The 24,288-nt window shown below is 39.9% G+C and overlaps 1 protein-coding gene across 1 annotated transcript in view; it reads left to right on the top strand.

Moving 5' to 3' along the window:
• C7H11orf49 (chromosome 7 C11orf49 homolog) overlaps positions 1 to 24,288 on the top strand; it is an 86,023-nt gene that overhangs the window by 13,251 nt on the left and 48,484 nt on the right. Inside the window, exon 3 of the mRNA XM_037393346.1 lies at positions 15,023 to 15,153. Coding sequence (XP_037249243.1) covers positions 15,023 to 15,153 — 131 coding nt within the window. The remainder of the gene's footprint in view (positions 1 to 15,022; positions 15,154 to 24,288) is intronic.

Genomic DNA, 24,288 nt, shown 5'->3' with positions numbered 1-24,288 from the left:
GTTTAAAGTGGAGAATAAGTGACAGCCAGTATGGCTGTAGGTAGACTCAGAATACAAAGTTTCCTATTAAGGAAGTGTCAAACATTCTGGCTCCCAGGGCTTAGTGGTGAGCCCTTACTGCCCGTTAGACTCCTGTGCATCCATGCAACTGTCAACATTTGTTTAGGCTGTGCTTTGAAGGCTGCATTGCTCTGGCAAGCAAATAAGCTCGATCCTGATTTTTATCTTTAATCTTGGTATCTTTGGACTGAAAGGTAACTTGTGAGATTCCAGAAGGCTTGTGTGCACTCTCCCACTGTTTTCCTTGTTCCAGGTTATTCTAAGTGAGAGGATTGGCCTGTGCATATTTTGAAGTATGCTGCAATGATTTGAGATGAAGGGACTTGATATTAGTGTGTCCAGTTTTTCACGCTGCACTTCCCTTATTTATGCTCACTTAAAATTAAGAGACCAAGCCCAGGGTTTAGAAAGCTAGCAGGTAGGTCCAAGCAAGTGACTTAGTATTTTATCCCATATATACTTAAAAAAAACCAAACAAACTTCTGTAACTTTTGAGAAATAATGAAGTAAGTTAGTGTGTCAAGGATGGGTGTCAGGTATTCTCCAAACTCATCTCAGAGAGCACACTTTTCCACAGAGTGGTGTTCCATGGACTCCTCTTGCAGCAGTCATGGCCTTTCCATCGTGCATTGCAATGCCCCACCTCACCATGAGTCACTTCAAATCTTTGTGCCGGTTACAACAACTATTTTTATGGGTAATTAAGAAAATTTTGTTGGGATTTAGCTTATCTGCATGAAATTTCAGAGCTGAAAATGATGTCATTATGTCCTCTGTATGGATCAAGCAGTGTTTTGCAGGCAGTGAGTGTTTCTAGTAGTTTCTAGTAAATGAAATGGGGAATGTATTCCACTGCTACCCACAGCCTAGCACCAGAATTGCTGATTGTAGAGGGCTGACCTTCATCTCTGCAGTTCTCTTTCCAGAATATTTTTTAGGCTTCAGGGATATTTTTTCTCCCACTTTATTCCATTGTTCATTTGTCCTAGTCATATGGACATCTGCTTTCAATCTTGGGCATACCTTGAGGCTCCCCTCATCTGAATCACTCCTGACTCTTAGAGGAATAGGGATCGATCACCCTTCTGCCAATTAATCCACATCTTTTAGTTAAACGAATAAAATTTATGCCTCTCTAAGGACTGGTCTTGATTTCATTGATACCCTGAAATGCTACTGGTTCATTACGAACTCAAGGAATCTCTGCTTTGCTTTTGAATCTCCATGAAATGCAGACTCTTGAAAGCCCTCTGTGTAATTACACACTAATGCTGCTTTACTTCTTCCAGCCTAACTTCTGTGCCAACATATCTTAAAGGGACATGTTCCTCCTATACAATATTTATCATCCTGTTTTCTTGATCTTTCCAGTGCTGAAGAAAACCAGGGCCCCCATGCTAATGCATTTGATCATGCAGTGGGAATGTGCATAGCATCCCACTTTATAATATTTTCTGGGATCTTAAAGGGAGTCTGTGTGTATTTTTTTCACTTCAGCTAGAAGAAGCAGCAACAAAAAATTTTGACCAAGAGACTTCCTACTAGTAATTTTTGCTTTTCTTCTGGGCTAACCCTTTGCTTAAAACTTTTTTTTCCCCAGCTTGCAGGTAGATGTGCTAATCTGTTCCAGACTCTTTGGAAAGCTCGGAAATATTAACCAGTGATAACTTACCTCAGACAGGAAACTCTTCTTATCACTTTTATGGTTTGTTTGATAAACCAAACACAAGTGAACTGGAGACACAGGAAAAGGCATGTTTTTGTCTCCCAAAACGCTTTTTGTTTTCTTCTGTTTCTGGTGAGATGTCTCCCTGACCACCTGCCAGCTGGAGCATGATTGAGAAAGACATCTTGCTTTTAGCTTTCACAAGCAGCACTACTTCCATGGGGCTCTGCAAACTGATGTCTGAGATCTCCTTTTTTCTGTGAGGGATGTTTCTGCTGGCTCTGATTTGAAGTGTCCCCACTGGATCTTCTGTGGCAGTTTGATAACATTTATCTGAGAAGGTGTCTGTGCTGTGTGTGTTTGGGGGGTTGGGGGTTGCATACTACTGCTTTTAGATCTGTTGTGTGCCTGGCAATTCAAAATGTCAGGTCTGTAGAGCCCTGCTTTACACAAAGGAACATTTGCCTTGTTCAGACTAACGGGACCGCCAGTGCTATATAGTTTGAGATCCTTGTATAGGAAGATGTTATCATGGTGAGAAGTATCAACTTCTAGCAATGAAAGTATCTCATTTTCTCTTGCTGTCTGGATTGGCTGGAACAATTTGTTCAACTCATTCCTTAGGGACAAATATGATACTGCTCTCTTGGTGCTCTCTGGCAATAGCAGTGACACAGGCTTCAGTGTCAGAAAAACTTCTGGCTTGTTCAGTCCTGTACTGCTGTACAACATTACCTAAATAAATCTGTAGAATAAACAATGTCCTCCTCTTTAAAATAATCTCAGTACCCTTGGGGGCAGGTGGCAGGGGGGAAGGGCCAGAAACAGGACAGATGGGATGCCCGTGAGAAATAAGCCACTCACTGAAGACAACCTTAATTGGCAACTGGAAATAAGCTGAATTATCTGTTTATAAAGAGGAGAGATTCTCAGAATTAGCTTAGAGCCATCAATTTTTTTCTTTTTTTGCATCTATGTACGTAAGCCTTATCATAGTCGTCATCTTGCTGTCATCTGCTCTGCATCTTTCCTTTTTTTACAGTAACTTGTTCTGTCTTGTTCACAAGGAAAGCATAAGCTTTTCAAGACAGAAGTGATATTGTACTGCATGTGCTTTACAGCATCTAGCATTGTAGAATGTCATCTCTGTGCTTTGTACAATTGTAGTATAAACAGAAAAAATAGTAGTGAGAAGGTCCTTAGGGCTTTGACAGGTTGTGCCAGATTCCCTTTCTAAGAGATGGAGCCATTCATTAGGATTTCTCAGTAAGACTTCAGGGGAGGGATGTTGGTTGTTGGTTTTTGTAGTGTTAGTTCTGTGGGGGTTTGAGCAAATCAGTAGCCTCTGGGAAGTAACAGCACTTTCTGGTTCTTACATAAAATGTTGATATTCTCTCTGATAAAATCTTACAAGCAATTGTAAAAATAGTATTTAATCCTCAAATACTGTCAGGATTCCGGCATGTTTTCTACTCTGGAGACTCAAAGACAAAACTATCACACTCAATGCAAGGCTGCACTGAGCCATGTGATCAGTATGAAGCTGCTGCTGTCAGTGGCTGAGCTGTGAAGCAGCCCTTTGGGCTGAAAATCTCATCTGGGATAATGTGCTTGATGGTTCCTGACAGGCTTTTACTTGGGATTCCTTGATCCCTAGGGCACTGCATAAGAGTGCTGTCTGCCTCTGCTTTGCTCTTCAGTTATCAGTGGAAAGAAAATGAATATATGCACTCAGACACAGCACTCGTGCCAGAAGCTCTGAGGAGCAGATTTTGCAGCTAATGTGAATAAGTTGCTATGAGAGAGAGATTTTCTAAGTCACTCTCCATAGAGTACATCGATTTGCAGGACTGAATTTGTTGATAAATCTTTTTGGCGAATCTATAATAGTTGCATATTTCTTCACTTAGAGTGTTGCTAATGGACACAAAGCCTTTCTGTTAAAGTCCATTTGTTGCCTTCCAGTCTTACCTCTGTAGAGGTCCAAATGGCAAAGTCTCTTCCTTGTAATCTAAGTTTCTTCAACGCATATTGGAAATGGGATTTCAGTATCCCTTGTCTACTGCACACGGAGTTTGTGTTTTGTATGAGAGCTATAGAAGATTCAGGGGTTGTGGAAAATTCAGTTTATTTGTAATTAAAATTATGTTAATTTTGTCCAGAACCTGTAGATCTGACACCTGAAGCGTTATGTTGTTATTATAGAATTGCTTGACAGCAGAAACAGCATTGGCATCTCCATCTGAGAGGCAGGATCTATGAATTCCTGATTTTCCCAGAGCTGTTTCTTCGTAACAAACATTGCAACAAGTCCTAGCCTGACAAATATGCTGATTGGGATGACTGCTGTTGAGTAAACAGCTGGAATAAAATGCATATATTAATGGGAATAACACACTGATTCCCACTGTAGTTTGTACGTGTTGCCAATATATTAGAAAATGTAGTGTTTTGGTCATACATACTTGAGAATCTTACAGGTGAGTGGATTCTCAGGTGAGTCCAAACCCTCATAAAGAAGTATGGGGTGGGGGGAAAAGGTAAAGAAGCTTTTTGGTAAGCAGGACGGTCTCGGAAGGCTTGTGGCCAGAGGGGTAACATAGAATTGAAGATGAAAGACAATGTTTAGCATTGGTGCTGTATGTGATAATATACTCCACTCAGGAAACTGTAATAGCATTTCGGTGACAGAAAAATCTAGAGAACTTGCTATAGCACATGAGTGTTAGCACTTGATATCAACATCTTGTCAGCACAGGGTAGTTATCTGTAGATAAGCTTTCGCTCATTCATACGCAGACTTGAGCTGCACTGTGCTCTTGAAGAGAGGCAATCACGACTTTCACGTGCAGCATAGTCAGATTATGATGCCTCTAGTATATATTCACTGGTATAGCAGGGCAGTCTGCCTGCTTCTTTCCCATTCCTTTATGTCATGGAAATTAGATATTTATTTGTGGTCTTTGTCAGAATAGTTGCGGCAGAAGTGGACTGACTACCTTACAGAGACCTTACATAGTCGGGTATATTTGCATTCCTTCTTACATACAGCCTTGAATGTTGAAATGCAACGTATTTGCTATGAAGTTGAACTTCCTTTAATGGTGGTTAAAGCTATTTGCAGATAGGCAGTGTTGATAGCTAATATAACTGATAAATAGATGTTAGAAATTTTCCAAAAGCCCAAGTCCAGAAACCTGGCAAATGGTACAAGCATTAGGACTGTATGTATTTGACTCCACTGCTTTTCCTCTGGGCTAGAGTAGAATGTTTGATCTTCTGTCTAGTTTTAGTTCATAACTCTAGCATAATTCTGTTTATGCTTCCAATTTTTTTTTATTGCCTTTCATCATAGTTGTTAATGTTGCTAGTACAAATTTGGAGATGTATACATAATCCCATCTGGGAGTTAAAATCAGGCTTTTGTGACACTTCAGATGTGTAAATTTATTCTTGAAACAAGTCTGGATAATTGAGAGAGAGAGAGAGAGAGATTGGGAAAAGGACAAAATCCTAGGTTTTGCTGAAAATTGATCTCTCTGGTCTTGACTAGAAGGTAATATGTAGTGAATGAAGAGACGGAACGCAGCTTGATGCAAGCAAGATGTCAGTTTATTAGTGATTCTCTTACATTTATATACATTTCTACCTTCTACATATTACACACTGATTGGTTAAATCTTAAGCGTGAACCACACTGATTGGTTGACATTTAACACACACCGTTTAAACAATAGGAACTGATTAGTTTACCTTATCATAGCAACAATTTCTGTTCTAAGATTAGGGGGTTTCTTCACGTGACTTTCATGATTAGCAAAGTTCCTCATCAGCACTATCCTTTCCCTTATCTGGCTGCTTGTTCCTCTTTGACCGTCTGGTTGTCATCTCAACCGCAACGGCTCAAGAGTCTGCGGTATAGCTTGTTCCTTTGTTCCCAAGGCTTGTGCCCTACAAGTTCTAACACGTCTCTATTCATCAGGCTAACAGTACTTGGACTCTTGTCCTTGAGGCCTTGTCCTACAGTAATAGAGAAGTAGTTTTGCTTGGTTATGTGTATTTGTAATACAGTTTTCCTACTCCACTGTCCATCCCACTGTCTGCATTTGGTAGTGCAACAGAATAGATAGGCAAGTCATTGCTGTTCCTAAGAAAATTCTTTAAGAAGCCTCCTGTATATGTGCTGCTTGTAGTTATTTTGCCATGATTCATTTCGTCAGTTGGGTATTTTACAGTGCTCATGATATCCTTTTTGGGATGCCAGAAGGTCTTTCATTTAATTTTATTTTCTCCATCAGTCTACCTGTTTTTAATATCTGTGGTATTGGGTAGTTCCTGCCTTATCCCTGTTCTTGCAGAAGTGAAAGGGTCGTCCAGTCAGAATTAGTGAGCTGTGGCAATCTTATGTTGTCAGTCTGCCACTAAGGAAAGGTCTGTAGTAGAGCTCACCATGATGCAAAATAGATATTCAGTGCTGATATCACTCTTTGACAAGCATTGTTCTCCATCATTCTGGAAAACCACTCAGCTGTGCTTGCTGAGTCATTGTGTAGGGATGTATAGGAAAAAATGAGAAAGATAAATAGTGACACATCCACAACAATTGTAGTGGGACTATTTATGGTCCTTTGCATACAATCCACAGTGCTTATATAAAGCAGTAATCTCTTTTCATCCTTGGTCACATGCTGTAAGGATTGGATTTCCTGCAGCTTCTCTAAATTTTTTGAGGAAAACTGGTTTAGTAATGTGAAATTGTCACCTGAAGTTCAGTAGAAATGCGCTAGTGAATAGCAGCTTTGGAACAACATAATAACATAGGAAGTTTGCTACACATTGGGGTGTTTTCCCTTAGTATATGGGTTGATTTTTTTATTTTTAAGAATTACAAGGCATAATTTTATCATTTTCTGTTAGTATTTTTTTTAAACACTGTTTCCTCCAATAAAGTTTTTGATGTCTCAAGCTGTAAGAGAACCACTGCTGAATACATGATAACTTCATCAATAACTGTACCTTTCTCTGTATTACTAACTCATATGGTTTAGTTCTGGTTTTAATGAAACATTTTTGTGTGAGTCTAGCATACTATATGTATATAGGAGTTCTTTGCTTCCGTCTGTCTAAGCTTCTAAGGCTTTTTATTAAATTGGAATAAAGTAGTTTTAAGTTTGAGGAACACACTGTTTTTCCCAGAAAGATCTTTAAGAAAGGATGGATCAGAATTGAGGTGGGCAGGTTTTCTTTTTTTGTTTTATGGTATTGGAAGGACTTTTGTATTCATTCTTAGGCTGTAAAATGTTGTGGTGTCACAGAAAATCTTGAGGAGCATTTCTAGTTGCCGTGCTACAAATACATGTGTTCCATTGTGGACAAGGCCAACAAATATAAAATTTCTCCTAAATGGGATATGTCAAGCTGTAAAAATCAGCAAATGCCTGCAGCAATGGGATGTGATAAGATCCCATAATAGGATTCCTTATCCTTTACAGGATAAAATCCCTTAACTGTCTCTGCATCCTCCTCTGAAAGTCGTGTAGCTTGCCTGAAAAATGCATTTTTAAAACTTGGTTTATCTTTTCTTAAAAAAAAAATATTCTAGTTTCTAGGAATCTGAATGTTTTTAGAACACCTGAGACTTTATTCTACTTCCAGAATATATTAGCCTTAGAGACTTTCAGTAACCTCATGTTCTGCAAAATTAATCCTGTTGAGTATCTTCAAATGATTTAGACAAACTGTAGCTGGTCAACACCATAGCCAAGCAGTTGTCGTGAGCACAAAGTGGTTTAACTAAGCAATCTCTAAATGCAGAGTTAGCATTAATGTCAAATGATGATGCTTCATCTATATTAAGGAATTTTGGCAAGGTTCATTTGTTGCCATGATGGAAGTATTGGAAGCTGTTCAGTCTTTGATGTGTTAACAGTTCTTGCCAAGGCAACTGAATAGGTGAGAGAGTATTAGTTGAATTTTTTTTTTCTTTTTCTGAAGTTCTCCAGTCTCACCAAGACTGAAAAAAGTAAATATGGGAGCTGCGTGTATGGCAGCAGTATTGAATCTCTTCGGAACAATCATTACGTTACATTTCAGTAGTTCCTGGATCATCACAGTCGAAACATGGTTGTGCTGCTACCTTCTAATATAATTAAGTCTAATTTATAAAACATGGAACTGTCTTACAATAAGAGATACAGGAGACTACATGCAGAATGGAGCAAGCAGGCCTTTACTGATGCTTATACTTTTGCCTCAACTCTCTGAGAAGCCAGTTTGCCTTCCCTCGGCATTATGCTTTGGTCTCAGCAGTACAAGATGGGTGCAGGTCTTGAATAATTTTCAGATTCCCACTCTTCCTTCAGTGGTCATTGACACTTTGATATCGGAATCCATCTCCAGCTGATGTTAGTTCTATAGCTACTTCCAGAGTTGTTAGGCCACAGGAAATCTGAACACTACCATGTGTTGTTTTTATTTTTAATAGTGTTCCTCTCCTTTGTGTCATCTTTTGTCCCTTGCCACAGGTTTACTACATGGTTTCTGTAGCATCTTGCAGCTGGTGAATTAATTCCACAGCGTGACAGGGAGGGCAAAAATACATCTGTTGGTTAATAAAGGTAGCCAAAGAATGGAAATCATGGCTGTATGATAATAAAGCTTTTTGAGGACCTGAATCTCCCATACCTTCAGCATATAGAAGGTTATAGAGCAGTTCAATAAGGAATTTCCTTCTTGCCCCAAAATGTCTAGTTGGACCTGTTTGGAAAAAATACTAAATACATTAGCTGGAGAATTAGCAGCTTTCTTTCTGTAATTACAATTCTGGATTGGGTTATTATTTATTTATTTTAGGTTTATGGGGGAAAGGGCAAGGGTTTTTGAGGGAAGCTGGGTAGCAACTTGCAATGATCTCCATAAAACTAGTTACAATGGTATTCACACAGCTGTCTCTGTGGTGTGCAACTTGCTGTGTTTTTTGCTGTAAAAGCTAAATCTCTGTTTGTATCAGCAAGACTTTTCCAGACTGACTGAAACACTATGTGGTCTGAAATAGCACCTGATCAGACTGAAAGAGCTAGTCCTGGGTGATTGATGCTTATCTCTGAAGGCTTCTTTACTTTTCCCTTAAGCACCTTGGAAGGCTTCTGCAGGGCTATTTACCATCTCCCATTGTATGCTCTTTCCCATCTTCCTGAATACTAGGTTTCCCAGCTCATAACTCTAAAAAGCAGCTTTATTTCAGAGTAGAAAGGGGCCCCAATATGTGGTCTATTATATCCATATCAGCTTGCTTACTCTTTTCAAACAGCTATTGTGTTTTAATAGGGCCCTGCCTGGCAGGGGGAGTCCTTAATTCCTACTATATAAGAATGGCCAGCTTGAGTTACAGCAAACTGCAGGATGCTGCTCTGATCAAAAGGCCTCTGTTTTTAGAGATTCTCTGCCCCCACCATTTGCCTTTTATTTTTTTTAATCCTGAGCTAATAATTCAACGCACTAAGGTCATTTTAGCTTTTCATTTGAAGGCTTCAAGGTGTTGAATTACTGACCTAGCACAGGAAAAATTAAGGGAGGGGGACTCTAAAAAAAAAAAAAAAAAAATAGATAAAGGGATTCTGGGTGATAAAGGGCAAGCACAGCAACGCCTTTAATCCTTTCCTTCTCCAGAATCTGTAGACTGGTCTCAGAGGGTTTGATTTGCTACAAAGCAACATAAGAAAGCTTGTTCTCTGCCTACTCTCAGCTGTGTCACAGGTGGTGTTGTTCATTTCCTTTCAAACAGTACGTGGGATAATCTCTGTACCACCTGTATTAATTGTCACGAATACAGAGATTCCTGAGCCTATACCAAGAAGCCTGAAAACAGATCATTAAAATTTGTGTCACTCCTTTCCCTCTTTCCGCACCTTTCAGCTGAAATAAACTTGAGTGGGTGAGACAAAAAGGATCTCAAAAAATCCAGTCTCAGTGTTTGCAGTGTTACATCACCCAGTCTCGCCAAAATGTTGAGTGTTAATGATTTCCTACCTGCCTGGTTGTTAAAAAAAGATTTTTTTCTTAGAGCCAGTCATCAGGAATAACTTTCAGCATCTGTTTCATCTTAACATTGCTAACACATTTCAGAGGAAGTGCCTAAAAAGCACTGCTAATTTCATTAGAGGAAGATGGTGATTTCCTTGAGGCTGACTTCATTGTCCCAAATTCTAATATCTGTGGAATTTTAAAAAGCAGTTGGCACAACATCTTTGAATTGAGGAATGCTAATGCTCCTATGCTACCTTCCAAGGGGATAGCTAAAGAAACAATCCCAATGATTGGTCTGAGTATTGCAAGTAGTGTAGTATATTTAAGCCGATAGGTGAGGAATAGAATGATCTTAAATTAAACTACACTCATGCAGCAGTAATTTATTCATCACAGCAGTAAAACTGGTGTCTACAGTTTTAAGTGATCCCTCTCAAGACTCATTCCAGGCAAGGTAAACTTCACTTTTCTGTTTCAGAGCATAGCCTTGGGGTAAGTGTGATTGGTCACTTGGGGATGCTTTGTGTGTGGATGAGTTATTTAACAACAGAAATTGACTGGGTTTTAAAGCCTTTTGAATTTCTGTATTTTCTATTCCTAGAGCTAGTTCTTTGTTGCCCATTGTACCATAGTCTCTAATCCTAATACTCCTGATTATCCCTGCTTACTGTGCTTTGGTTCACACCATGAAGCAGTCTTGGAGCTTGTGACCTGGGTTCCTTTCAGATGGAACTAAACTAGAAGATGTGTTCCAACTGCAAATGAGCATTCAGCCCATGGGACCAGACTAGAGCTAGTCCAGAGTGTGTTTCAAGAAAAAACAGCCCTGAGATACCCATAATGTTGACATCAGGTCCTCTGCACTATCTCTACAGACGTTTCAGTCAGACTAGACATAGGCTCTTTTGCATTTGAGGCTACCTTATTTTTGCTTAAGACACTCAATTCTGTTTTAATGACTTAGACACCTGTGTAACTGGGAAGAAAAGTTGTGTGTGTGTGTGAATTGTTCACACTGGAGAAGCAGCATAACCCTTCAAAGTGATTTTCTTCATCCATCTTGCTCTCGATGGAAAATGCAAATGGTAATGCTGTAAGTTAAGGAATAACAGTCCTTGTTCCCTGTTTTCTGTGTAGTAGAGGAAGGGTCCTGTGAACTCATTCAGCTCTTTGCATGGTAACCAAAGGTGGCACCTGCTAGGGGGACAGCAGGGCCCTGGCAGGCTCTTCTGTCCTTCTTGGGGACTTGGGGCTCTCACTGCATTGTGCATATTTGGCTTTGCCTGAGTTCAGCAGGCAGAGGCTAACTGCTGTAGTGGGTTTCAATTGGGATGTTACCATAGCATCCTGGGACTTCCACAATCTATTTAGAAGTGCAAAGGTTTGAAAAGAGTGCTTGAAAGTTTCTGAACTCTGGCAAGTTGCCAAAATGTAATTACACAAAAGACAAAGCCTTAGTGAAAGCAGCTCTGTTCAGAGAAGCAGCACCTGAGTGCTAGAGTTCCCAGCACAGCCATTTCTGAGAGCTGGGGCTGTTTTATCACAGTCTCCTTCCAAAACTTTTTTCTTCCTCTCACATGCATATGCCATCCCACAAGCATAGACTGGGTGTGCTGCAAGACAGTTTTCTCGGCAGTGGCGTTGGAAGAGACTCCGTTCTGTGGTTTAGCTGTTCTGGGGCATGTAAGGGAAAGGAGTGAAAAAGTAAGCATTTTGGAAGTCCCTACTGCAAAAGTTTTTTAGATATTCCCATCGAAGGAGAACCTTGCTTTATTTTTCTCTCGTTTTTCTCCAGAATATTCTCACAAGTGAATGGGAAAAGCTGTTTTGTTAATGGAGTATCCAGTTGTGTAACTATTCTTGTGTGAAGTGTGAGTGTTTGCAGTGAACTGGTGTTAACTAATGAACATTCAGTTCTGTTTCTAGTGTCAGTTTCAGAAAGACAAATAAAACAGTGTCATTAGTAACTTTTCTTAATGTTCTAATTTGCCTGCTTTATTTACTGGCAATGTAGAAGGTCAGGGCAACCATTAGGTTTGCAATAGAAGACCTGGAGGCTTGCAGAGCTGTTGAAAGCTTTCTTCTTGAAGGAATCTCTTGCAGATGGCTGCACTAAATGACTAAAAAGGAGAAAGGAGACGTTAACCAGAGAAGTTAAAAATGATTTTCTATGCTTCTGGGTTCACAAACTCATTTCTAAATGAATGAAGACAAACTAATACCTTGTTGAGATACCCTGGTTTGTTCATAAGTCTTTCTCCTGCAAATATGCAGGTAAGCTCTGGCCACCTAACTTTGTTAAGGGTACGAATTGTTCATTGAGAGGAGGGCAGATAGAGGGAAGACTGAGCAATCCTAAGGGAAGAGTCTCAGCAGCTGCTAAAGTTGCTGAGAATGAGCCGAGTTTGTTGCTTTGCTTTTGATATCTTGCTTAAGCCATTTCTCTGAGTCTGCAGCTTGTTTCATTTTTGCATTCAAAAGAAACAGGAAGAGATATCTGTTCATGTGTATATAAAAATCATAGGTAGGGCATTGATCTTATTCCCTACAAGCTGCTGGAATACCTGCAACAGCTTTGGGTTGTCACAATTTCATTTTCTTGCAGAAAGGTTTACCTGCAAGCCATTATGACTTGCCACATTAACGGGAACTTCACCTCTAGGCAATTTTTAAGGAAAAGGTGGCCAAGTTATGTTTGTATGGCCCATCTACCCATGGTAAAGCAATTCCAAAATATATAGTTTGTTAAAAATATATAGCATTCCCATCTCTTGTAGTGATTTTGACCCTGCCTGAGAATAGATCTGTTGATTGTAATTGGGCGGCTTGTTGGATAGCTCCATCATGGTTTGGCTGCTTTGGGCTGAACTTCTACAATTACAAAAAGGAGTAAAGTAAAGTAGGGTCTCTGAAATGCAGCACCTTAACTGGGATAAATTCTGACTCCCGTGCTTGCAGACTTGAGCTTTTGGGGAAAAAATCTTTCCATTGTATAGTTAAACAAAATCTTATTGCAAGAAATGAGGAATGAAAGAAATATTGTACCTCTTTTACTCAACTAGCTGGCGGCACTTGGCTGTCAGCGCATCCAGGTGTGCTGATGTTCCAACATATCCACCCACTCTTTTAATGGAGTAAGCAACAACAAATGATATCATACCCTTCTGCCTGCTAGGTTTAGAGCCATCCTATGCTGAAAATGCAAGTGACTTGAGTTTTCACATACTAGAACTAAGGAGTAATCTAGTAGGGCTGTCTGCTGTGAATTAATAGTATGTTAGCTTCATGTCTGGACCTTTCCATTGCAGGTGTGCCAGATCTGCTTCCAGAAGTTGTGCGTGCTGTAGTTGTTCTGCGCAATATAATTTGGTGCATCTAATTATATCATTGTGCTTTTGTATTCTTTCTCTTCCTTACGTGTGTCATCTTTCTGAAAGCTGCCTTCTCCTGTTACACCAAGTTTCTTCTTTTTCATTCATATCCCTCTTTTCTCCACCAGCCTGTCAAATCATCAGCAAAACAATGCAAATCAGAAATGAAAAAAGTCTTACAGGCTGTGGTTTGGGATGAGAAGATCTGAAATCCCTTTTCCAGGTTTGTCATGGGTGTCTTGTGGGACTTTATGCAAGTTTCCCTGACTCTCAACTCGTTCGCTTTAAAGCAGTGAATTACAGCAATTTGTAACGAATGCTTCACCTAAAATGGTAGTCACTGGAGCCCTTTCCTGTAATTTTGGCACATTTTGATCAGGCACATGATTTATTCATTTTAATCTCTTGGGACAATGGTTATGCTTTTCTCTGGTTTTTACAGCACTGGTGCATGAATAAGGTTTCATAAGTATGAAATAATATATTTGCCCATGATGTTTACAGAAAGTGTATTCTTAATTCCAGGATTCAAGTCATGAGTGTTTCTTAATCATAAGGTGATTTGTGCTTCTTTTGAGTTGCATTTCCTTCTGGGTAGGAGGGCTAGCAACAGTGTTCTGCACCTAACTTTCAACACGTGAAGAAAAATTCCGTTTACTTGCATGACTTTGAGAACCAGGATATTAAAAAACAGAAATTGTGTTTCTTTTTGGGAAAAACGGAATTGGCTTCTCTCCACACACTCCCCAGTTGTTATGAGACTTTTTAATTTTGCTGAACTGTCTGGTATAATTTGCTTTCAAGTGTGAGACCCTTTTCTGTACTATGAAGGATAAAGTGATTTAAAGTATTTATATTTAAAGAGATGATTTAAAAATGCAAACTGAGAGGGTTCACAGTGACCACTGGATTTTGTCTGTTGTGGAGGTGCTACCTATGGAGAGGTTCTGCTGTGATGAAAGTAAACTTGGATCTTTTCATTAATTCTCTCCTATGTGGGAGAGTTAAGCTGCTGTCCCAAGTGAATGTTTTTAATGATCTCTCTGGAGTGTTTGAAAGCTTTGTCCCACTTGCATGATGGAGAATGAAATGCACAAAATCTATCTTTAAGGCAACCCATCATTATACCTTTTGGTATATAATGTTTGTATTTGCATTTCTATTGTTCTTGTATGTTGAGCTTTTCCATGCCCAAAGGAGAGTTTCTTGCACTTCAGAGAAACCTTTTTAAGACAGATAGTTACTACAATAAGTTAACTTAAAATGCTTACAACTCAAATAAGAGAAATTTGTACTAAAATAGAAGAATGTGAGTATCAAATTGACTATCCACTGTAACAACCAGCTACTCTTTTTCAAAATGCAGTAGTGCAGAGTGTCATTTAGTGAAGTGTCAATCTGCTTTTCATGGCAACTGAAGTAATTTTATACATCCAATACAATCAAGTTTCAGTAATTTAGAAGTGAAATAGAGGTTTGCTTGGGTTTGGGTTTTTTGGTTGGTTTTTTTAGTGTGGCTTCACAGAAAACTGTGATGAGAATAGGAGTGAAGTTCAAATACTACTAAAAGAAAGGGCATCTTCTGGTCATATAAACAACAGTTACTCGTGGCCAGCCATTTTCCAGTGGATTGGTTTCAAATAAGTGGCTCTTGGACACCCCTTGCTGGGATTATTTAGAATGAATTTTACTTTCACAAACCTCTAATTCCTATAATTAAGTTCCAGTGTGTGGTTTTTGCAAACAGTCTCTCTAGAGAACAGATGGGTATAAGCTTTGGAGATTTGGTTTCACAAAATGTAACTGCCAGTGGTTTTCTTGCCACTGTTCTAGCTGGCCCCAGAACATTCACATCAGTTCAGCTTTCTAACGTTCTCTTGTTTTGACTTTATCTCCACAGTTTCAACAGCGTGCGTCAAGGAACACACATCTTGTTCCGTGAGTTCAGCTTTGTTCAAGCTACCCCTCATAACAGGGCATCTTTTCTTCGGACCTTCTGGAGGTGTTTCCGAACCGTGGGGAAAAATGGAGGCAAGTGTTCCAGCATCAGCTGCTGTCCTGTTACCTTGACATTAAAATCATTAGCTAGGTTATTAACGCAGTACAAATACTGACACTTCACGCTGTGTTCTAATGCTCTAACATTGTTAATAGGGAGATTGCCACAGGCAACTGCGATGGTGAGTTTAAAAAATGCTTGCAGCATAAAGTAGCCTAGGAGCACCTTGTTGCCAGTGCTACTTCCATTACAGAACAGCATGTCAAGCAACAACAGATCAGAGCTAGGACATTTGTGGGCCTGTGCATGGGGACGGGTAGAAGAAAAAAACATGCTGGGGTTGGTGGATGGGAGCAGACCCGATGGTTAGAATATAGGGTGTGGAGCATGAGGGAAGCAGGTGCTGAGATTATCAGGCGTTTGGGGTACAGAGTGCTTCGACTAGGAGCCCTGCAGGAGGCAGAGTATATAGCAGTGTCGGGCTGTAGGGTGGTGAATGCTGCCACCAGAGTTCTGCCACAGCTAGTCCTGGCATGTCTTCTAGATGATGTTGCAGGATCCCTGATGGCTGTGAAAGGGGGACCACTGACAACTGTGTGACCTTTTCTCCAACCCTACCCGCAAGGAAAAAGCTCCAATGCCAAAATAACTACTCAGCACTGTACTATCTTGTCTAGCTATTCTTATACCACACTCAGTATATTAGGTATTATAGAACTGGCCAGAGTTCAAAATAAACTCATGTAACTACATGCAACTAAAATTATGTTTTGTTTCAGGTTTTAATTTAGTATTTTAAGAAAATACACTGAATGTTGCTGTACAAATATGAATTTTGGTGGGTTGTTTTTGCTATAAGCCTCACTAGTTTCAGGCTATTCAGCGTCACTTCTTGTCATGGGGAAGACTAGAACCATTTCTTAAATACAGATAAAACCTCACCTTCTGGCTAAACTTTGTCACACTTCTGCTCATGATGAACAAAGTTTGCAAGACTGTGAATAAATAGCTTGGCTTTTTTGACATACACCATTTAGATCCTTGGAAACTAGTCAATTGTAGTTAAACATGGCAAAATCTGTAATTAGCTACTGAAGTGACTGACTATGCTGTCTGCTATGCCTTCTTCCCAGTGATAAGTACTTTCTTATGTTCTAAATAATTTACGTTAGTTCAGGGATAATATTTTTAAGATTTCAGATAAATTGTATGGAACTAGTCTAACCAGTGTGCGGTGAGGACATACCTGATTTGAGGTCATAGTCAGGAAATATAAAGCGTAGACTCCCAGAACACATTTCTGTAGAAGAGTTAGAGATGATAGTGAAGAAGTCATCCACAAGAACTGCAGCTGCCAGTGGTAAACCTCGTGTTGACAAATTGAGAAGCCATCTGACAGAAAGTACCCACTGCTGTATGTTCAATGCAAGTTTTCATCAGGCTTCATCTATCTAGCATCTGAACTCAGCCAGATAATGGGAACCTGGATTTGTTGGAAAGAACCAAAAAGTTTTAGCTACATAGTATCTCCTTTCTCTTCTACTTTTAGCAGTCTTATAGAGTATGGAAAAGGTGGTGGAAGAAAATGTAATCACCAAGGTACTTTGCTCCCCCTTCCCCTTCACAGGAACAAAAGCTCAGGTGGATGTTACTATGCTTTGGTTGTGGCCTTAAAAGAGTTCAACATACATTTTTCTTACTATAAAGTCCAGTGGCTGCACTTTTTAATCTGAGTAAATATGACATGTTTACCTGTATGGCAAGGTTTTGGTAGCAGTGGGGGGTGGTGCAGTAGTGGCTTCTGTGAGAAGCTGCCAGAAGCTTCCCCTGTGTCTGATGGAGCCAATGCCAGACGGCTCCAAGACGGACTGACCACTGGCCAAGCCCAAGCCCACCAGTGATGGTGGCAGTGCCTGTGGTATAGAGTATTTAAGAAGGAGGGGAAAATAAATTTAAAAACCCAAAACCTAACTGCAGCCCGAGCAAGGAGTGAGAAAGTGTGAGAGCAACAGCTCTGCAGACACCCAGGTCAGTAGAGGAGGAGGAGGAGGTGCTCCAGGCACCAGAGCAGAGATTCTCCTGCAGCCTGTGATGAAGACCATGGTGAGGCAGGCTGTCCCCCTCAGCCCATGGAGGTCCATGGTGGAGCAGATCTCCACCTGCAGCCTGGGGAGGGTTCCACGCTGGAGCAGGTAGATGCACCCGAAGGAGGCTGTGACCCTGTGGACAGCCTGTGCTGGAGCAGCTCCTGACAGGACCTGTGGCCCTGTGGGGAGAGGAGCCCCGGCTGGGGCAGGTTTGCTGGCAGGGCTTGTGACTCCGGGGGGGGCCCACACTGGGGCAGTCTGTTCCTGAAGGACTGCACCCTGTGGGAGAGACCCAGACTTTATTTCTAATTATCCTACTCTGATTTGGTTGGCAATAAATTAAACTAATTTCCTCCAAGCTGAGTCTGTTTTGCCCGTGACAGGTTTTTTTTTTTTTTGCTGAGTGGTCTCCCTGTCTTGACCCGTGAAACTTTCATTGTATTTTCACTCCCTTGCCCAGTTGAGGAGGGGGAGTGATAGAGGGGCTTGGTGGGCACCAGGCATCCAGCCAGGGTCAACCCACCACAAGGAGGTAGGTAAGTTATGGAGTCCAGGTAAGAAATTCTGCTTAAGGTTATCCTATACTATGCAACAGAACATGGGAAATCAGAAGCAGTGTAGCTTGAATTAACATTGGTGTATTGCTTTTGAGACCTGAACTGATGTCTTTCTGCATCTGTGTTAGGTGTACGGAGAGTTACTCATTGAACATCCTTTTCATTTCAATAGAATTCTGTGTGCAGAAAAGGATGAAAATACACCCTTGGTTTTCTACAGCAAGATTCTGTTCTGTCCCAGTTTTCCCTCCTGGGTTTGTTTCTGGGGAGGAATTGCCCTGTGCTTCAGTATTTTCATTGATTTATGTATGTGAAGAGCGATGAAGGCATCTTTTTTCTTCCTTTGTCGAAAGTATTACGTTCACTAACTTTCACGTCTCCCAGAATGTTCTTGTTTTAATTTATTCCTTTGCTATAAAAGTGATTACTGCTATTTTCCCCTTTCAGTGATTTTAACCTCAATTCCACATTTGAATGTCTGTTTTAGGAGTGAGTGGTGGCTTTTTCTTAGTTTTGTCCATCTGTGGAGGGTGTCCCTGATAAACTGCATAAATGCCAACCCTGCGAGGCTATAGGCCAACATAATAAATGAGAACTTGCATCAAAGCTTGCACCCTGGCTGGAGGGGGGAGTAAGGGAGAATAAAATTAAAGATATAAAGAATAAAATAAAAATCTGACAATGCAATTTCCAAGCTTATACAAACTTAAAAAAACCCAAGAAAACAAAACCTCCACCTTTCCACTTCTTAGTGTTTAATTGGGTTTTCAGAAAAGTAGACAATATCTCACAAATGAGTGAATTGATTTCTTAATCTGGCTCGTCAATGCAGGGAAATTTACTGCTTTGTCTATCGGTCTTGAAATAACATGCCTTGACTTGGAATATGTACCTTGTTCACCCAAGCAGATGCATCTAGCCATGAGCTCTCAAAGGGCCAACAAGGAAAGAAATCTATCTCAACAGGAACAATACTTAGATGTAACAATCCGTGTATGTGCAGAACCATGTATACACTAATTGAAGTGCACTAATATTATTGTTTCTCTTGGGAAATTAATGTAGATGTTACTTTTCTACTTAATTTCTTCTCTTTTTGAATTACTGGAAAGTAGTTCTTCTTGGAGGGATGCAGCAGCTTTTATGTTACATTTTTCTGTTAGCCCTGCTACTTGGTGGGTTCTAGTTACATTGCCCTTCATAACTCCTTTTGTTTGGAGACTAGATTTATTTTTCTTTTTGTCTAAATAGCAAGGAAAATTTACTAGCTTTACTAAATGTGGTAGTTACATAATACGCTTCAAAAAGTAAATAAAAAGTTTGTTGTTTGGTTTTTTTTTAAAAAGATTTCTGTTTGATGATATTCTCGATCTGTTTCTTTACAGGATTTCCCACTGGGCTTAGAAACTATAGCAAGATGCAGAGTTCTGTTTTCAAGTATGCATAAGCATATCTGGGATTCCATGCACTGGGGAAAAAAAAATTAGCTTATTTTAGAATGTGATCCAGTGTCAAGAAACTGGGGTGGACTTCACAAAATTTCTTCCCTCCCTTAAACACTTACCAATGATATGCAACACCCATAGAGGTGGTTAGAAGACAGCTAGCTTTTGTGTTGAGAAGCACAGAACATAATGCTCAGTTAGCAACAGATTTCCCTGCAGAGGAAAGCAAAATGACCAGAAGTCTTGTTTCCCCTCTGCTTATGCTTAAATTGACCTCTTGGAATCTAGCTGACCTGCTCTTTTGAATTGTCTGTTCCTCAGGACTCTTTAATTAAAACTGTGCTTTCTCAGTTTAAACAGCCCCTGCAGAGTTCTGCTGTGAAGCTTCATAAGGTCAACATATGCCTCTCCCAACCCCCATGGCTTTCATGTCTTGTTGGTTCTCTGTTTTTAATTAAAAAGATTTTTCCTTAAATGCTTTCCAGCCAATTAGAGAAATTTTGCACTGAGAAACTTGTTCCAGGCCTGATGTATTGAGAAGTGAACAGAAAGCTCAGTCAGGACCATTGGCACTTTTTTCTAGAGCGCCAGCTTTTGCTGGTGCTTTTCAACAGCTTTTCTCTCTTTTTTTTTTTTTTTTTTTTTTTTTTTTTTTTTCTCTCTCTCCACACCCCCTTACCCCCCTGGCAATTTAAAATTGCTTCCAGCAAAAATAGCTGCTGTTTGATACCTTAGATGTAGCCCTGGAATTGTTCAACACCAGATACAGGATCTTTTCCTTCCACTCTGGGGTGATTGTTACTTTATTTAGACGCACGTGGCACAGAACTGCTGCAGAAAGTATGTTGGACTTTATTCGTTGAGGATCCTTTTTGCAGACTTGTACCTCCCCTTCAGACAAAAAGTACTGTTACTGCTCTTATTGAAATAAAATCTTATAAACTTGCCTTGTTTCTTTCACATCCATCACATGGGGTAATGGCTGCCTCTTTGCTTCTGCGTACTTGAATTAGGAAATTAGAAGCCTGACCACCTCTGGAGCTTGCAGAAGGGAGGCTTACCATAGCCACACACACATGGAATGAGTCACAGAGTAAGAAGAGCGGTGTGTCTCTCTGACTAGTTCTTCTTGAGTTTGCCGGGAAGGCTAAATTCCTTATAAGAATTAAAGAAATGTCCTATGCATATGAGTCATGTAACCTGGAGATTGAGAAGAACTAGAAGGACCACTGTTACCACAGCTCTTTATTGAAAGATGCTATTTTAATGCATTTTGCTGACAAGATTACTTTCTTGAGGTTCCAAAACCCCTTCCTTCACTAGTGTCATTCTAATGCTTCCACATGTAACTCTTTATATTAAATTCCTCCCTCTCTTTTTTTTTTTTTTTTTTTTTTATTCCCTCCCTTGTAAGCTGTTACACTCGTCTCCATTTATAGCTTAGCCAATCTGTTTGGTGTGATGCATAAAGCAATAGAGCGATGATCACAGCAAATGTCAGAATCTTCTGCCCTTTCCCTTCTGTTATTAAAATCAAATCAGATCTCTATACCATGTTATTGTAGGAGAGTTTTTATGAATCAGTAAGGTCTCATAGTATGTCCTAAAGATAATTAAGCTGTGGGTTTTAATGTAGTGTTCTCTGGAAGCTTATCCTGCAGTGAAATAGCCTTGGTTGAAATGATTGATCTCCAGCCTTTATTCACTTCGTGGTTCCTTTGCCCCACAATTATACCTGTTGCTATTTATGATTTATCAGCGTAGCTCTGCCTGGAACCACTGATGACTGGAATATCAGGATTTCTGAAGATGAGGAAAAATAACTGGAGGATTAAATTTTAGACACGGTGAGGTATATCTACAAGTATTGTAAGTTAAAACATTTACATTACGTAGATCTAAATGCAAATGATTACTGCAGCTTAGACGTAGTAGCATGGGGTCAGTGATGAAGTCTTCATCTAGCCTCTCCCTGCACTCAGCTCATACCATTCTGTCCATGCGGTTTGTGAAATTAATAGTAGTATACTGGAAGTTGTCTTTATCTAACCAGGTTTTGGGTTTCCCCCTCAGTATTACATTTCCTTTCGACTATATCTCTGTACCTGCAACAGCTCATCTTAATTTCCAAATGTTTTTTCAACTGGCTATTTTGTATCTTTTGACAGTTTTTCACCAGTTGTGTCATTGGCAAATTGAATTAATATGTTCTTTGCTTTTTGTCCCAGTTGAGTGAAGCATTCAGATGAGCTTACGTACAGTGATTACTTTTGCATTCTGCTAAGCAATTATCCAAAATTCAACTGGTAATTATTATTACCATTTGCTTTGCAGTCTTTTGGCAAGTTTCCCACCCCTATGACAGCATTCTTATTCAAACCAACAGAAATGGATTTTTTCAATTAAGACTTTTTTAGGTTCCAATGTGGGACTGAAGAGTTAGTATTCCAGATTGTGGGGAAGTTCCCTGGAATTAAACTAGTTATAAATTGTGTGATCTGGGCTGGGATTCTGAATGCTCCGTGTTTCCACTTAAGTCTATCTCTTGTCTCACTTCTGACAAGTCTTGAGAGATCTGTGCACTGCATATGCATAGGCGATCATCCAGTAGAAGGTCTATGAAGCATTAGCTTTATTAGCTAGCATGTTTTGTGTTTCTGGTCTGCTCTTTGGCAGCAGAGATATTGAAAGGGAGAGAAGGAGGTAGAGAAACGAGATTAGAATCTTGTGTTCTTTTAATTCCTTATACTGTGACTTTCTGTAAAGAGGCTGTAAGAAAATAAGAGCCCATGACCACTTTCAACCCACTGTTGGAGTTTAACCTACCCAAAGATGTGAAAGTGCCTGGACTGAGGAAAGAATTATCTTCATCCCTTGTCAGTGAACCATAAAACATACCACTCCCCATGCTGTTGGCTTCAAGAGTATGTCTGTGCTGTGTAATGCAATGTTTGTATAGACAGTATAAGCTCAGGGTTGGTATTTCCATATGGTACAACTCAGCACTATCTCAAGATACTAGCTTGGGTCCTGGAAGCTGCAGAGCTGTATTTCTTTTACAGCAGCCTGAGACTAGCTAATCTGTCTCAGCAGGTCAGCTAACACATGGGGAGTATTGTTATGGTGTGTCCACTTAGCTCCTTGCTGCAGAATAAATAAACTCTTGCATCTCGGTTGAGCTACTGTGAGCAGTGTACGATGCAGTCTGACAAAGAGCACTACAAAGAGCATGTGTGTTCTGGTTCACTGTGAACAGAAGAGTAAGGACCCTCCTTTACATACATGCGATTACTTCTTCTAAGTAGCCTAGGTGCTAGAGAAGCCATAAGTGAAGAGATAACTACCTTTTTTAATATCTATCTTGAAGTATGGTTGTCCAGCTGCACAGAAAATCTCTGAACCAGTAGTAATTGTGTCTCTGTTGTCCCAGCTGCATCTTGTAGGTTTTCTCTCTGGTGGTCTCGTTATTCGTAGTTTCCGTTATCACAAATTCATTTCCTAGCTTTCCTAAGTTAACTTGCCTGATTTATATACCGTGCTCCTCACTCTAGAGTCTGTCTCCCCTATTGGGTCATGCAGGCCTGACCTGTATCTAGAAGCTTTTTGCCTGTTGGTTGATTGTGTATTTGCACAACTACTGTCTTTCACCCTCTGTTCTTCCCCTTCATATATTAGTTATACTCACAAAAACTTTAAAGTCAGTTAATCTTGTAAAATAAGCTTGGGAGTGCCATTTATTTCATGTGAGGAACTGATTTTTCCTTATGGTGTTAAAAGGACTGATGTGAACTGAATTCTGTTTCTGTAACTATGTTACTGAACTCTTCCAGCAAACCTTGTCTTGTTGAGCAAGATAATTGGTACCTACAAACTCATAATCACTCAGGAATTCCCTACTCTGTGCTTCGTTCTGAGGCCTTGCTGTCATTCAGTATGTCTATGTTTGACTAAAGGTGTGGTGTTGAATTAGTTTAGATAAACAGTACAGCTGTGCTTATGTGTAGTTCTTGCATCACTTTAAAGTTGCCTTACGTCCAGAAATGTCGGTAAATCTGGTTTAAATCAGTATGATCATGAATAAAGGTGTTGTATATGATTAAAAGAATTGTTGGTTTATGCTCTGCTACGTGCCTTTCAAGAACCTTAGATGAGTATCAGCATGAAGTGATCTGCATGCATGATTACTACTTTGATATACCACTACTACTTTGTGAAATGGGAATAAAGTAGTACTATGGAAAACCTGTAATCTGCAAATGAGTTATGAAATGTAGTAGGCAATATTTATAAATTAAGCTTGATCCATTTTGAATTTGTTGCAGGGACGTAATTCGGGTGAGGTACAGACTGATACCTTCCTTTATTAGCTGAGCTGAGAGTGATTTGCATTCCCTGCTCTTACTAAACATGCATCTCATCACCTCCATTGGCACAATGGACCTTTCTTCAGCTTGGAGGAGGAGATACTTGAATATCAATGAGCTCTTCTCATCCCCTTTTTCCCTCTGGAGCCATATCCCATGGGAATCTTCAAAGCAGATCTCTGAATACATTGCAGTCTGCTCTCCTAAAACTCAGGGTTGTGGTCCTGCTTTTTGCCGGGTAGATAAATTCCTGAAAGCTTAATGAAATGGTTTTCAGGTATAAAGACAAAGACCTTAGAAATACTTCAGGCATAGGAAAAACTTCCATAGAAGTTTACACCTTCCTAGACTTCAGTGTCAGTTACCCAAAACCCACAAATCTGTAGGATAAAAGCTTTACTAGTTATAGTGCTCACAGAGATACTTGTCAAATCTTGTCTTCTCTGACGTTTTCCTACATTAAGCTTTAGTCCTAGGTGCAGTCAAAATTGACGTCAGCTGATTTAGTAAACTGGTATAGATTCCCCAGTAGAAGTTGTAAAGGAGTAACCTGGTGAACCTGGTGTTGCTTAATAGAAGCAATAGAATCAAGAGGGGCTGAAGAGTACACAGGAGTGCATAGTAAACCTAAATGAAACCAAACATTTAAGAAGGAATGTTTTGGGTTTTTTGTCTGTTGGAAAGTGCAAGTATGTCACGTTCCAAAGTCTTACT

Source organism: Falco rusticolus, chromosome 7 (genome assembly GCF_015220075.1).
Source record: "Falco rusticolus isolate bFalRus1 chromosome 7, bFalRus1.pri, whole genome shotgun sequence".
In the NCBI taxonomy this organism is placed as follows: domain Eukaryota; kingdom Metazoa; phylum Chordata; class Aves; order Falconiformes; family Falconidae; genus Falco; species Falco rusticolus.
This window is presented reverse-complemented; position numbering and strand designations above follow the sequence as displayed.